Source organism: Rana temporaria, chromosome 2 (genome assembly GCF_905171775.1).
Source record: "Rana temporaria chromosome 2, aRanTem1.1, whole genome shotgun sequence".
NCBI classification, from domain to species: Eukaryota; Metazoa; Chordata; class Amphibia; order Anura; family Ranidae; genus Rana; species Rana temporaria.
In genome coordinates this window covers 29,253,412-29,269,189 of record NC_053490.1, presented here as the reverse complement: position 1 = coordinate 29,269,189, position 15,778 = coordinate 29,253,412, and the positions used below count along the sequence as shown (strand labels likewise).

General features: G+C 52.2%; 1 protein-coding gene across 1 annotated transcript in view; it reads left to right on the top strand.

The window, feature by feature from the left end:
- The window catches only part of ACER3 (alkaline ceramidase 3), a 107,293-nt gene that overhangs the window by 44,608 nt on the left and 46,907 nt on the right, over positions 1–15,778 (top strand). Inside the window, exon 2 of the mRNA XM_040339993.1 lies at positions 7,091–7,201. Within this exon, the coding sequence (XP_040195927.1) occupies positions 7,091–7,201 (111 nt within the window). The remainder of the gene's footprint in view (positions 1–7,090; positions 7,202–15,778) is intronic.

The following is a 15,778-nucleotide window of genomic DNA, read 5'->3' as shown; positions in this document are numbered from 1 at the left end:
CAAAATTGTCCGAAGTGTCCGCCATAATGTCGCAGTCACAAAAAAAATCGCTGATCGCCGCCATTAGTAGTAAAAAAAAAATAATAATAAAAATGCAATAAAACTATCCCCTATTTTGTAAACGCTATAAATTTTATGCAAACCAATTGATAAACGCTTATTGCGATTTTTTTTTTTTTTTTTTTTTTTTTTTTTTTACCAAAAATAGGTAGAAGAATACGTATCGGCCTAAACTGAGGAAAAAAAATGTGATAGATGTTTTTGGGGGATATTTATTATAGCAAAAAGTAAAAAATATTGAATTTTTTTCAAAATTGTCGCTCTATTTTTGTTTATAGCGCAAAAAAATAAAAACCGCAGAGGTGATCAAATACCACCAAAAGAAAGCTCTATTTGTGGGGAAAAAAGGGCGCCAATTTTGTTTGGGAGCCACGTCGCACGACCGCGCAATTGTCAGTTAAAGCGACGCAGTGCCGAATCGCAAAACCTGGCCTGGGCATTTAGCTGCCTAAAGGTCCGGGGGATAAGTGGTTAAAAAATGGTAGAAGGCAGGTTTTTCACAAGTATTTATATCTATTCACACATTTTATTTATTCTCAGTCTGACCATTAGAATGCATAAATGTGTGTGTTGATGGGGGGTGGGGGGGGGGGGGGGGAGAATGAATAGTTTTTTCCCCCCTATCTCTGGCTGGCTTAAAACCTGCTGATCCTTCCATGGAGGTTCTTGGTAAGGCACTTCCTGTTACAAGGTGACAGCACTCTGGCCCTGTCTCCTGATTGTGCTCCTGTGTTGTTACCCCATCACATGGGTTTCCAATGGACTACTGTTGTCACCATCAGGAAACCACGGCCGTCCTTGTCTGCACATATGAAAAGCAGTCATGCTTCATGATTCAGGACACAAGCACCTGTGTAATCCACGCCGATCACATCAACCTGCACTCATCGGCCACATGTCATAATAGTCAAATTCTGTACCCGAGATATGGAAATGTGTCCCTCTCCTCTTCCTGTAGATCAGACACTGCTGGCTTCTATGTGAGCCAGTCAAAGCAGACCATTGCCGTACAATGACCACACCCACTGTTTGGGGCCCTCCCCCTTTAAATATGATCTGATGCTAGGTGCAAATTGTACAGGTAAATGAAAAAGTGTATGTGTGTGTGTATATGTGTGTGTGTGTGTGTGTGTATGTGTGTATGTATGTATATATATATATATACTGTATATATATATATATATATATATATATATATATATATATATATATATATATATATATATATATATATATTCTAGTATAATATACACATACATATTTTTTTGGCTTAAAAAAAATAAGTTCTATGTTTTCTACAGGAACTGAGCCATCTGTATTCAGGCATCATCCTGCCTGACCTGGGATGTGAGATTTATGTCCAAAACGTCAACTTGTTAGCCCCCCCCCCAGCACAGGTCCCCCCCCCCTTTCTCTGTAGTGATTAGTTGTTTGCATCCCAGGATGACAAAAGTATGACTTCCTCTGTGCAGGCCTCTATCACCTCCCTGCTCTCATCCTCTGCCTGCCTGATGCTAAAAGATACAGGGGCGCTCTGATGGACACCTGATGTAAGGGGGGCACTCTGATGGACATGTGATGTAAGGGGGGCGCTCTGATGGACACGTGATGTAAGGGGGGCGCTCTGATGGACACGTGATTTAAGGGGGCGCTCTGATGGACATGTGATGTAAGGGGGGACGCTCTGATGGACATGTGATGTAAGGGGGGACGCTCTGATGGACACGTGATGTAAGGGGGGGACGCTCTGATGGACACGTGATATAAGGGGGGGGCGCTCTGATGGACACGTGATATAAGGGGGGGGCGCTCTGATGGACACGTGATTTAAGGGGGCGCTCTGATGGACATGTGACGTAAGGGGGGACGCTCTGATGGACATGTGATGTAAGGGGGGACGCTCTGATGGACACGTGGTGTAAGGGGGGACGCTCTGATGGACACGTGATATAAGGGGGGGGCGCTCTGATGGACACGTGATGTAAGGGGGCGCTCTGATGGACATGTGATGTAAGGGGGGACGCTCTGATGGACACGTGGTGTAAGGGGGTGCTCTGATGGACACGTGATGTAAGGGGGGGATGCTCTGATGGACATGATGTAAGGGGGGGACGCTCTGATGGACATGTGATGTAAGGGGGGCGCTCTGATGGACATGTGATGTAAGGAGGGCGCTCTGATGGACATGTGATGTAAGGGGGGACGCTCTGATGGACACGTGATGTAAGGGGGGGCGCTCTGATGGACACGTGATGTAAGGGGGCACTCTGATGGACACGTGATGTAAGGGTGGACGCTCTGATGGACACGTGATGTAAGGGGGGATGCTCTGATGGACACGTGACGCAAGGGGGCACTCTGATGGACACGTGACGTAAGGGGGGGCGCTCTGATGGACACGTGATGTAAGGGGGCGCTCTGATGGACACGTGATGTAAGGGGGCACTCTGATGGACACGTGATGTAAGGGGGCACTCTGATGGACACGTGACGTAAGGGGGGGCGCTCTGATGGACACGTGATGTAAGGGGGGACGCTCTGATGGGCACGTGACGTAAGGGGGACGCTCTGATGGGCACGTGACGTAAGGAGGGATGCTCTGATGGGCACGTGGCGTAAGGGGGGACGCTCTGATGGGCACGTGACGTAAGGGGGGACGCTCTGATGGGCACGTGACGTAAGGGGGGACGCTCTGATGGACACGTGACGTAAGGGGGGACGCTCTGATGGACACGTGACGTAAGGGGGGGATGCTCTGATGGACACGTGACATAATGTGGGACGCTCTGATGGACACGTGACGTAAGGGGGGCGCTCTGTCCAAACGTCCTTAAATTCCTAATGCAATACACCACTGTAAATCCTGGTTCACGTGCAGTCCTTGGCTGTGTTCACAAATGTTTCACACAGGTCAGCCTCTGCTGCAGCCTCTTACTTTGTGACTTGCAAAGTTACTTTGTCCAGTTTTCTTACTGGTGGAGGGGAGACTAAGGAAATTCTTCCTCCTGCCTGCAGCAGACTGAGCCTTGACAAAGTCAATGCATTGGGCCTCAAGGACGGTTTGCGTTTTTGTACCTTTTTTTTTTTTTTTTTTTTTTTGAAGCATAATATTGTTGCTGAAAATTGTGACATGTCAGGAATTTACTTATCTGGACTAAAACTGTAAAGGTACTAAAAGGTCCACTTTACTGTATATTTGTAAGAATATTTACATGAAGCGTGTTGCATGTATCTGAAAATGAAATGTAAATCTTTCAATGACCATAGGAGGGGCGAGGCGGTGTGAGGAGGGGTGAGGAGGATTGAGGCAAGGCGGTGTGAAGAGGGGTGAGGCGAGGCGGTGTGAGGAGGGGTGAGGCGGTGTGAGGAGGGATAAGGCGGTGAGGAGGGGTGAGGCGAGGCGGTGTGAGGAGGGGCGAGGTGGTGTGAGGAGGGGTGAGGCGGGGTGAGGAGGGCTGAGTGGGGGTGAGGCGGTGTGAGGAGGGTTGAGGAGAGGCGGTGTGAGGAGGGTTGAGGCGAGGCGGTGTGAGGAGGGTTGAGGCGAGGCGGTGTGAGAAGGGGTGAGGCGAGGCGGTGTGAGAAGGGGTGAGGCGAGGCGGTGTGAGGAGGGTTGAGGCGAGGCGGTGTGAGGAGGGTTGAGGCGAGGCGGTGTGAGGAGGGTTGAGGCGAGGCGGTGTGAGGAGGGTTGAGGCGAGGCGGTGTGAGAAGGGGTGAGGCGAGGCGGTGTGAGGAGGGGTGAGGCAGTGTGAGGAGGGGTGAGGCGGGGTGAGGTGAGGAGGGGTGTGTAGGGTTGAGGCGAGGCGGTGTGTGGAGGGGGGTGGGGGTGTGAGGAGGGTTGAGGCGGTGTGAGGAGGGTTGAGGCGGTGTGAGGAGGGTTGAGGCAAGGCGGTGTGAGGAGGGTTGAGGCGAGGCGGTGTGAGGAGGGGTGAGGCGGTGTGAGGAGGGGTGAGGCGGTGTGAGGAGGGGGGAGGCGTGGTGAGTGGGGGTGAGGCAGTGTGAGGAGGGCTGAGTGGGGGTGAGGAGGGCTGAAGAGGGGTGAGGCGGTGTGAGGAGGGTTGAGGCGGTGTGAGGAGGGTTGAGGCGGTGTGAGGAGGGTTGAGGCAAGGCGGTGTGAGGAGGGTTGAGGCGAGGCGGTGTGAGGAGGGTTGAGGCGAGGCGGTGTGAGGAGGGTTGAGGCGAGGCGGTGTGAGGAGGGCTGAGTGGGGGTGTGAGGAGGGGTGAGGAGGGTTGAGGCGAGGCGGTGTGAGGAGGGGTGAGTGGGGGTGAGGCGGTGTGAGGAGGGCTGAGTGGGGGTGAGGAGGGTTGAGGCGAGGCGGTGTGAGAAGGGGTGAGGCGGTGTGAGAAGGGGCGAGGCGGTGTGAGGAGGGTTGAGGCGAGGCGGTGTGAGAAGGGGTGAGGCGGTGTGAGAAGGGGTGAGGCGGTGTGAGAAGGGGTGAGGCGGTGTGAGGAGGGTTGAGGCGAGGCGGTGTGAGGAGGGGTGAGGCGAGGCGGTGTGAGGAGGGGTGAGGCGGGGGGAGGAGGGGTGAGGCGGTGTGAGGAGGGGTGAGGCGGGATGGGGCAGGCTGAGGAGGGGTGAGGCGGTGTGAGGAGGGGTGAGGTGGGGAGTGGTGAGGCGGTGTGGGGAGTGGTGAGGCGGTGTGGGGAGTGGTGAGGCGGTGTGGGGAGTGGTGAGGCGGTGTGGGGAGGGGTGAGGCGGTGTGAGGAGGGCTGAGTGGGGGTGAGGCGGTGTGAGGAGAGGCGAGGCGGTGTGAGGAGGGGTGAGGCGGTGTGAGGAGAGGTGAGGCAAGGCGGTGTGAGGAGGGGTGAGGCGGTGTGAGGAGAGGTGAGGCGGTGTGAGGAGAGGTGAGGCGAGGCGGTGTGAGGAGGGGTGAGGCGGTGTGAGGAGGGGTGAGGCGAGGCGGTGTGAGGAGGGGTGAGGCGAGGCGGTGTGAGGAGGGGTGAGGCGGTGTGAGGAGAGGAGAGGTGAGGCGGTGTGAGGAGGGGTGAGGCGGTGTGAGGAGGGGTGAGGCGGTGTGAGGAGAGGTGAGGCGGGGTGAGGCGGTGTGAGGAGGGGTGAGGCGGTGTGAGGAGAGGTGAGGCGGTGTGAGGAGAGGTGAGGCGAGGCGGTGTGAGGAGGGGTGAGGCGGTGTGAGGAGGGGTGAGGCGGTGTGAGGAGGGGTGAGGCGGTGTGAGGCGGGGTGAGGCGGTGTGAGGAGGGGTGAGGCGGTGTGAGGAGAGGTGAGGAGAGGTGGTGTGAGGAGGGGTGAGGCGGTGTGAGGAGGGGTGAGGCGGTGTGAGGAGGGGTGAGGCGGTGTGAGGAGAGGTGAGGCGGTGTGAGGAGGGGTGAGGCGGTGTGAGGAGAGGTGAGGCGAGGCGGTGTGAGGAGGGGTGAGGCGGTGTGAGGAGGGGTGAGGCGGTGTGAGGAGAGGTGAGGCGAGGCGGTGTGAGGAGAGGTGAGGCGGTGTGAGGAGAGGTGAGGAGAGGCGGTGTGAGGAGAGGTGAGGAGAGGCGGTGTGAGGAGGGGTGAGGCGGTGTGAGGAGGGGTGAGGCGGTGTGAGGAGAGGTGAGGCGGTGTGAGGAGGGGTGAGGTGGTGTGAGGAGAGGTGAGGCGAGGCGGTGTGAGGAGGGGTGAGGCGGTGTGAGGAGGGGTGAGGCGGTGTGAGGAGAGGTGAGGCGAGGCGGTGTGAGGAGGGGTGAGGCGGTGTGAGGAGGGGTGAGGCGGTGTGAGGAGGGGTGAGGCGGTGTGAGGAGAGGTGAGGCGGTGTGAGGAGAGGTGAGGAGAGGCGGTGTGAGGAGGGGTGAGGCGGTGTGAGGAGGTGTGAGGAGAGGCGGTGTGAGGAGGGGTGAGGCGGTGTGAGGAGGGGTGAGGCGGTGTGAGGAGGGGTGAGGCGGTGTGAGGAGGGGTGAGGCGGTGTGAGGAGGGGTGAGGCGGTGTGAGGAGAGGTGAGGCGGGGTGAGGCGGTGTGAGGAGGGGTGAGGCGGTGTGAGGAGAGGTGAGGCGGTGTGAGGAGAGGTGAGGCGAGGCGGTGTGAGGTGAGGCGAGGCGGTGTGAGGAGGGGTGAGGCGGTGTGAGGAGGGGTGAGGCGGTGTGAGGAGGGGTGAGGCGGTGTGAGGAGGGGTGAGGCGGTGTGAGGAGGGGTGAGGCGGTGTGAGGAGGGGTGAGGCGGTGTGAGGAGAGGTGAGGCGAGGCGGTGTGAGGAGGGGTGAGGCGGTGTGAGGAGAGGTGAGGCGGTGTGAGGAGGGGTGAGGCGGTGTGAGGAGAGGTGAGGCGAGGCGGTGTGAGGAGGGGTGAGGCGGTGTGAGGAGGGGTGAGGCGGTGTGAGGAGAGGTGAGGCGAGGCGGTGTGAGGAGAGGTGAGGCGGTGTGAGGAGAGGTGAGGAGAGGCGGTGTGAGGAGGGGTGAGGCGGTGTGAGGAGGGGTGAGGCGGTGTGAGGAGGGGTGAGGCGGTGTGAGGAGGGGTGAGGCGGTGTGAGGAGAGGTGAGGCGGTGTGAGGAGGGGTGAGGTGGTGTGAGGAGAGGTGAGGCGAGGCGGTGTGAGGAGGGGTGAGGCGGTGTGAGGAGGGGTGAGGCGGTGTGAGGAGGGGTGAGGCGGTGTGAGGAGAGGTGAGGCGGGGTGAGGCGGTGTGAGGAGGGGTGAGGCGGTGTGAGGAGAGGTGAGGCGGTGTGAGGAGGGGTGAGGCGGTGTGAGGAGAGGTGAGGAGAGGTGAGGCGAGGCGGTGTGAGGAGGGGTGAGGCGAGGCGGTGTGAGGAGGGGTGAGGCGGTGTGAGGAGAGGTGAGGCGAGGCGGTGTGAGGAGGGGTGAGGCGGTGTGAGGAGGGGTGAGGCGGTGTGAGGAGGGGTGAGGCGGTGTGAGGAGGGGTGAGGCGGTGTGAGGAGAGGTGAGGCGGTGTGAGGAGAGGTGAGGAGAGGCGGGGTGAGGCGGTGTGAGGAGGTGTGAGGAGAGATGAATCAGAGGGGGGGGGGGGGGGTGGGTGACAGGCGTTTTATCCTCCTTTGCAGGGTCTCCCTATTGGATGGTGTTTTCTAATCTTCCTCTCCGTATCTCTTCCAGGGAACACTGTCAGTAATCTGATCATGATTATCCCTCCGTTATATGGAGCCGTGCGGACCACCAAGGACGGGCTGGAGACCAGATACTTAGTTGCCTATCTGGGATTAGCAGGTGAGTGGTCTCTTCATTCTGTGGAAGGAAAGTGAATCTCAACCCAAAATATAAAAATATAACGCACACTCACCGGCCACTGTATTAGGTACACCTTGCTAGTCCCGGGTTGGACCCCCTTTGGCCTTCATTCTTGGTGGCATGGATTCAACAAAGTGTTGGAAACATTCCTCAGAGATTTTGCTCCATAGTGACATGATATCATCACGCAGTTGCTGCAGATTTGTCGGCTGCACATCCATGATGAGAATCTCCCATTCCACCACACCCCAAAGGTGTTCTATTGGATGAGATGTGGTGAGTGTGGAGGTCATTGGAGTACAGTGACTTCATTGTCCAGTGGTGAGATGATTGGCTCTTTGTGACATGGTGACATTATCCTGCTGGAAGGAGCCATCAGAAGATGGGGACACTGCAGTCATAAAGGGATGGACATGGTCAGCAACAATACCCAGGTAGGTCGTGGTGTTTAAATGATGGTCAATTAGTACTAAAGGGACGAAAGTGTTCCAATAAAATATCCCCCACATCATTACACCACCACCAGCCTGAACTGGTGAGACAAGGCAGGATGGATCCATGATTTCATGTTTACTCCAAATTCTGACCCGACCATCTGAATGTCGCAGCTGAAATCGAGACTCATTAGACCAGGCAACGTTTTTCCAATCTTCTATTGTCCAATTTTGGTGATCCTGTGCAAATTGTAGCCTCAGTTTCCTGTTCTTAGCTGACAGGAGTGGCCCCCGGTGTGGTCTTCTGCTGCTGTAGCCCATTGGCTTCAAGGATTATCAATGTATTGTGCATTCAGAGATAGTATCCTGCATTACCTTGGGTGTAACGAGAGGTTATTTGCGTTATGCCGCATACACACGATCATTTTTCGGGTTGTAAAAAATGTTTTTTTTTTTTTTTAATATCATTAATAACGATGGTGTGTGGGCTCCAGAGCATTTTTCGGTCTCTGAAAAACGGCAATTTTTTTTTGAACATGCTGCATTTTTTAACATTGTCGTTTTTCGGTAAAAAATGATTGTGTGTGTGGGCTTTAACGACGTGAAAAACCCGCGCATGCTCAGAAGCAAGTTATGAGACGGGAGCGCTCGTTCTGGTAAAACTAGCGCTCGTAATGGAGTAAGCACATTCATCACACTGTAACAGACTGAAAAGCGCGAATCGTCTTTTACTAACACGGAATCAGCTAAAGCAGCCCCAAGGGTGGCGTCATCCGAATGGAACTTCCCCTTTATAGTGCCGTCGTACGTGTTGTACGTCACCGCGCTTTTTCACGATCATGTGTAGGCAAGGCCGGTTTAATGATCAAGTTGAAAAAAACTTAGGGCCAGATTCACAGTAGAGATACGACGGCATATCTCCTGACTAATTACGGCGATTCCCGAACGTCCGCGTTACCCGTCGCTCTAACTTTACGTCGTTTACGTCGAGATGCGCCTCGTAAAACTAGGGATGCCCTCTAGGTGGACTAACCCATGTTAAGTATAGCCGTCGTTCCCGCGTTGAAATTTGAAAATTACGTTGTTTGCGTAAGTCGTCCGTGAATGGCGCTGGACGCCATTTACGTTAACGTCTAAGCAAATGACGTCCGTGCGACGTCATTTAGCGCAATGCACGTCGGGTAATTTTCCAGACGGAGCATGCGCAGTACGTTCGGCGCGGGAACGCGCCTAATTTAAATGCTGACCTCTGACATCAACAAGGCATTTTCCTCCACACAACTTCTGCTCACTGGATATTTTCTCTTTTTCAGACCATTCTCTGTAAACCCGAGAGATGGTTGTGTGTTAAAATCCCAGTAGATCAGCAGTTTTTTTTTAAATACTCAGACCACCCCGTCTGGCACCAACAACCATGCCACGTTCAAAGTCCCTTAAATCCCCTTTCTTCCCCAGTCTGATGCTCAGTTTGAACTTCAGCAAGTCGTCTTCACCACGTCTAGAGGCCTAAATGTATTGGGCCAGATCCACAAAAACGGGCATATATTTAGGCGGGCGTAGCGCATCTCATATGCGCTACACCGCCGTAAATCAGAGTGGCTCCTGGGGTATCCACAAAGAACTTGCTCCCATATGCGGGCCGGCGTAACAGAAATCTGCCGGCGTAAGCCCGCGTAATTCAAAGTAGGCTTGGAGTGGGCATGTTGTATGGTAATCTGGTATGACCCTACGTAATTGACGCTTTTTACGAACGGCGCATGCGCCGTCCGTGGACGTATCCCAGTGCGCATGCGCGAAATCACGTCGCAAATAGTCAATGCTTATGACATGAACGTAACTTACGCAAAGCCCTATTCGCGAACGATTTACGTAATCAACGGAAAATTCGACGCTGTCCCGACGTCTATACCTAACATTGCGTACACCTCATAGAGGCAGGGCTAACGTTACGCCGAAAAAAGCCTTACGTAAACAAATGCGCCGGGCGGACGTACGTTTGAGAATCGGCGTATCTAGCTAATTTGCATACTCTACGCGGAAATCAACGGAAGCGCCACCTAGCGGCCAGCGTAAATATGCACCTAAGATCCGACGGCGTACTAAGACGTACGCCAGTCGGATCTAGACCACATTCAGGTGTATCTTGTTTTGTGGATACAAAACAAAGATACGACGACACATCGTAGAACTTACGGGGCGTATCAATAGATACGCCGCCGTAAGTTCTTTGTGGATCTGGCCCATTGAGTTTCTGCCGTGTGATTGGCTCATTAGCAATTTGTGTTACCAAGTAATTGAATAGGTTTACCTAATAAAGCGGCTGGCTAATGTACCGTATTTATCGGCGTATACCGCGCACTTTTTTGCCCTGAAAATCAGGGCAAAATCGTGGGTGCGTGGTATACGCCGATACCCGCTTTCCCGCGCTGAGTTTTGAATACTGCGCCGACATATACCGAGCGCAGTACACTCGGGTATAGTCGGGCAGTCTCGGCTCCTTCCGCGCTCACGTCCTGGACGTACAGAACGTCAGCGCGGGTAGCCGAGCATTGCCGACAATACACGAGTGTACTGCGCTCTGTATATGTCGGCGCAGTATTCAAACTCGGCGTGGGAAACGAGCGGGGAGGACGCCGCAGAAGGACGCCGGACCCGCCGAAGAGGACACCGGACCCGCCGCAGAAGGACACCCGAAGCCGCAGAAGGACGCCGGACCCGCCGAAGAGGACACCCGAACCCGACGAGGCCGCTGATGGAGGCCGCGCAAGACACCAAAACTGTAAGTACAAAAAAAAACTTTTTTTCCACAGGATTCGGGTAAACTTTGGGGGTGCGCGGTATACGCGGGAGCGCGTTATACTGCGATAAATACGGTATATATTTTCTGAATGTATAAATAAAGTGGCCGGCGAGTGTATATATTTTTTGAATGTATAAATAAAGTGGACGATGAATGTGTACATCAAAGTCATTAGAGTTTTATTAAAACAAAAAGCAAACGTTTGTTATATTGCAGCTTAGCAATTCTTGGATGTGATGTCTGCATTAGTTTACATTTTTTTTAGACTTTCTTCTATTATCCGCTGGCGATTCAGCCAAGTAAGTCTGTTTTTCAACCGGACAAGCTCTCCAGCAGAATGTATCAGTTACAGAGATGAGACACACATCTCCTTTCTCTATCTGCAATGTAGAGAACGTCCTGACTTCTCTGCTCCAGGGGGCCCCCTTCGATTATTAAGCCCAGGGGCCCCCACCACCCTAAGTCCTGCCCTGGGTGTGATCTCCTAGAGATGCGAGGGAGGGTGTGGGAATCAGAATATATACATACAAATCTCTACTGGCCTAAAATCACCCCATTTGGGAACCAGTTTTTCCGGAAGATCACAAAGTCTACTTGGGGCCTCTAAGTAGTGACGTCACACACAGTTATGGTAAGCAAATATCTTCCGTTAAACTCATAGGAAGCACTGCAAGAATTGGGTGCGACCTCTTCTATAAATACAAGGTGCCATTCTGCTCTTATCTGGTGACTCAATGACAACGGTCATATGAATGCTTTTTATAGGACATTCGTCTGCAGTTATGTGTCCTGAAAGCATATACAGTGTCCTGAAAAAGTATTCATACCCTTTCCACATTCTGTCATGTCACAACCAAAAACGTAAATGTATTTTATTGGGATTTTATGTGATAGACCAACACAAAGTGGCACATACCGTATTTATCGGCGTATACCGCGCACTTTTTTCCCCTTAAAATAAGGGGGAAATCGTGGGTGCGTGATATACGGCGATACCCGATTCCCGCGCTCAGTTTGAATGCCTGCGCCGACATATACCGAGTGCAGTACATTCGGCCAGGCTCGGGTTCGCTCGTGCTCACGCATAAACGTCACAGAGCGTGAGCACGAGCGAAGCCGAGCCTGGCCGAATGTAGCCGCGTGTACTGCACGACAATATATGTCGGCGGAGGCGTTCAAACTGAGCGCGGGAAGCGGCGATTCGACGGGGAGACAGCGCGGGAGAAGCCGGGAGGACACCACCGAAGCCGCAGACGGACGCCGGACCCGACGAGGCCGCAGATGGACGCCGCGCAAGACACCAAAACTGTAAGTACTAAAATGTTTTTTTTACAGGAATTGCGGGTCCACATTAGGGGTGCGCGCTATACGCGGGAGCGCGCAATACCCCGATAAATACGGTAATTGTGAAGTGGAAGGAAAATGATAAATGGTTTTCAATTTTTTTTTTTTTTTTTATATACATTTTTTTAACAAATATGTGAAAAGTGGGGGGTACATTTGTATGGCGCCCCCCTGAGTCGATACTTTGTAGAACCCCCTTTCACTGCAATTACAGCTGCAAGTCTTTTCGGGGATGTCTCTACCAGCTTTGCACATCTAGAGAGGGAAATGTTTGCCCATTCTTCTTCTTTGCAGAATATCTCAAGCTCTGTCAGATTGGATGGAGAACGTCTGTGAACAGCAATTTTCAAGTCTTGCCACAGATTCTCAATTGGATTTAGGTCTGGACTTTGATTGGGCCATTCTAACACATGAATATGCTTTGATCCAAACCATTCCATTGTAGCTCTGGCTGTATATTGAGGGTCATTGTCCTGTGGACAGATTCTCCCACCTGAGCTGTGGCTCTCTGCAGCTCCTCCAGAGTTACCATGGGCCTCTTGGCTGCTTCTCTGATGAATGCTCTCCTTGCCCGGCCTGTCAGTTTAGGTGGACGGCCATGTCTTGGTAGGTTTGCAGTAGGGTTGTCCCGATACCACTTTTTTAGGACTGAGTACAAGTACCGATACTTTTTTTTATGTACTCGCCGAATACCGATACTTTTTTTTAAATGTGTCCCCAAATGCAGCCATGTCCCCCCACAAATGCAGCCATGTCCCCCCACAAATGCAGCCATGTCCCCCCCACAAATGCAGCCATGTCCCCCCCACAAATGCAGCCATGTCCCCCCCACAAATGCAGCCATGTCCCCCCCACATATGCAGCCATGTCCCCCCCACATATGCAGCCATGTCCCCCCCACATATGCAGCCATGTCCCCCCACATATGCAGCCATGTCCCCCCACATATGCAGCCATGTCCCCCCACATAAATGCAGCCATGTCCCCCCACATAAATGCAGCCATGTCCCCCCACATATATGCAGCCATGTCCCCCCCACATATATGCAGCCATGTCCCCCCACATATATGCAGCCATGTCCCCCCACATATATGCAGCCATGTCCCCCCACATATATGCAGCCATGTCCCCCCACATATATGCAGCCATGTCCCCCCACATATATGCAGCCATGTCCCCCCACATATATGCAGCCATGTCCCCCCACATATATGCAGCCATGTCCCCCCACATACATGCAGCCATGTCCCCCATATATGCAGCCATGTCCCCCCACATATATCCAGCCATGTCCCCAAACATATGCAGCCATGTCCCCCATACCTAATGATGATGCCGCCGCGTTAATCACCGTGCGGCGAACATTACAGGCAGCTTTCGTTTGAATAGCTGTTTTCCCTGCCACGCCGTGTAAAGGACACTCCCCCTTGCTCGGGATTGGACAGATCCGTCCAAGGGGGAGTGTCTATACACGGCGCAGCGGGCAAAACAGCTATTCAAACTAAAGGTGCCTGTAATGTTCGCCGCACTGTGATTAACGCGGCAGCGGCGGATTTGCGATATACGGCGACAGCGGCGGGGGGGGCAAGTATTCTATTTAGGCATCGGGGGTATTTGCGGGAGTACAAGTACTCCCGCAAATACTCGGTTACGGTCCCGATACTGGTATCGGTATCGGGACAACCCTAGTTTGCAGTTGTGCCATACTCTTTCCATTTTCAGATGATGGATTGAATAGAGCTCTGTGAGATGTTCAAAGCTTAGGATATTTTTTTATAACCTAAACCTGCTTTAAACTTCTCCACAACTTTATCCCTGACCTGTCTGGTATGTGTTCCTTGGCCTTCATGATGCTGTTTGTTTACTAAGGTTCTCTAATGAACCTCCAAGGGCTTCACAGAACAGCTGTATTTATACTGAGATGAAATTACATACAGGTGGACTATATTTACTAATTAGGTCACTTCTGAAGGTAGGTTTTTCCTCCGTCACACTTTGACGGATCGGAGCGGGTCGGATGTCAGCGGGCATGTCACCGTTGACATCCGCTGCTCCATAGAGGAGCGCCCGTTCAGGTCCGCATAAAAAACTGGCAGGTGGACCTGAACAGGCCGCCCATGTGAAAGAGCCCTTGGGGGTATCGGAGTAAAGGGGGCTGAATACAAATGCACACCACACTTTTCACATATTTATTTGTAAAAAAAAAATGTTGAAAATCATATTCCTTCCACTTCACAATTATGTACCCCTTTGTGTTGGTCTATCACATAAAATCCTGATTTAAAATTCATTTACGTTTTTAATTGTAACATGAGAAAATGTGGAAAATTTCAAGGGGTGTGAATACTTTGTCAAGGCACTGTACACAAAGATGCATTCTGAGAAAAGAGAGCAGATATGAGTTTTCCAGTTGCTAAAAAGGGAATGTAGCGGTGGCATTACTTTTGGACCTGCGTCCAGCTTTTCAGCCAGAGGATGCTGGGTTTGTTATCTCTAATAAAATTCTATATGCAGTGAGCTCTGGGTCTGCAGCCAACTTTATCAGGAAAGGAACTGGTAGGATGATCCAGGCACAGCCGTTATAGGACAAGAAAATAATGGTAAAAGGTGATGGGCTTGTATGCTTGATGAGCTGGGATATTTTAAAGCTGATAGGCTAAAAGACCTCGCTAATGTGTCAACACGTAAATGATGTGTCCCAATTACGCGTTTCGTCATGCGTGACGTTGTCAATGGGGTTCCACTTCCTTATTCCCTGATGAAGACTTTATATAAGTTGAACCGTGTTGGGTTGACTTGGTGGATATGCAATTTATTTAAATTTCATGTATCCCTGCAGTATATGTATAATGTAGGAATGGTGTAACATCAGGACGTGAAGTGTCTAGACCAGCCAATTTTTTAACCTGATCAACAAGTGTGTGTTTTTTTCTTTTCACTTTTTATACACCGATTTAATTGTGTTATAACTGTTGCTGCAACAAAGTCCCATGGGATATATCTTTTGTCTACTGATTACTGAATAAATGACACTGGCATGAAAGGGGTTAACACTTGGGGTGCGATCAAGGGGTCAAATGTTAAATGTGTCCTGGGAGTACAGAGAGATCGCTGTTCCTAATCGCTAGGAAATGACGATCACACTGTACTCCCCTGACAGAACGGGGATCTGCTTTGTTTACACGGGCAGATCCCCGTTCTGCACCTCTGGGGAGCGATCATGGATGGCAGGCCGCATGCATCAGCGTCGTGCATCTGCCCACTGTACCTAATACACCTACCGGTATGGCGATTCATGCAATAGAGCCGCCTTGTTGCAGTATAACTGCGGCGGGTGGTCTGCAGGTGGTTAAAAAAAAAAAAAAAAAAACACTTGGGCCTCATGCACCCAGGGTGTTAGACAACTAGCTGCAAAGACGCTAACAGTGCCAGGAAGAAGCGGCTGTAAAAACGTGCTTTTAGTAGCTCTTTGCATTGGCATTAATGCACGTGCTAGCTTTTAGCAGCATTTCTCTGCCTCTATTCAAAATCAATGGTTCCCTATGAGAGCCCATTGATCTGAAGTCGCATCATCAGTCGGATCATCAGGATCTGACTTGCGGTGAGGCTTGTGCGCTGAGGATCTTGAAGGGGAACACTCGCCAAAATGAAAGAAAAAAAAAACTGACATGGGGTTTGCCCCCAAGAGCATACCGGTCCCTTCGGCCTGGATTTTAAGGGGACCCCCGACGCCGAAAAAATTGGTGTGGGCTTCCCTCCTCAAGATGCATATCGGACTCAAAAGGGCTTGGTAGGGTCGGATTCCTGTTCATTGAAGTCAGATCTGACGCTATCCGACTTCCATGTCGGCGCAGTGTGCACCCGGCCTTATTGTCAAAGCTTAGCCAATTAACCCCCGGACCATATTACTGGTCAAAGACCAGAGCACTTTTTGCGATTTGGCACTGCGTCGCTTTAACTGACAATTGCGCGGTCAT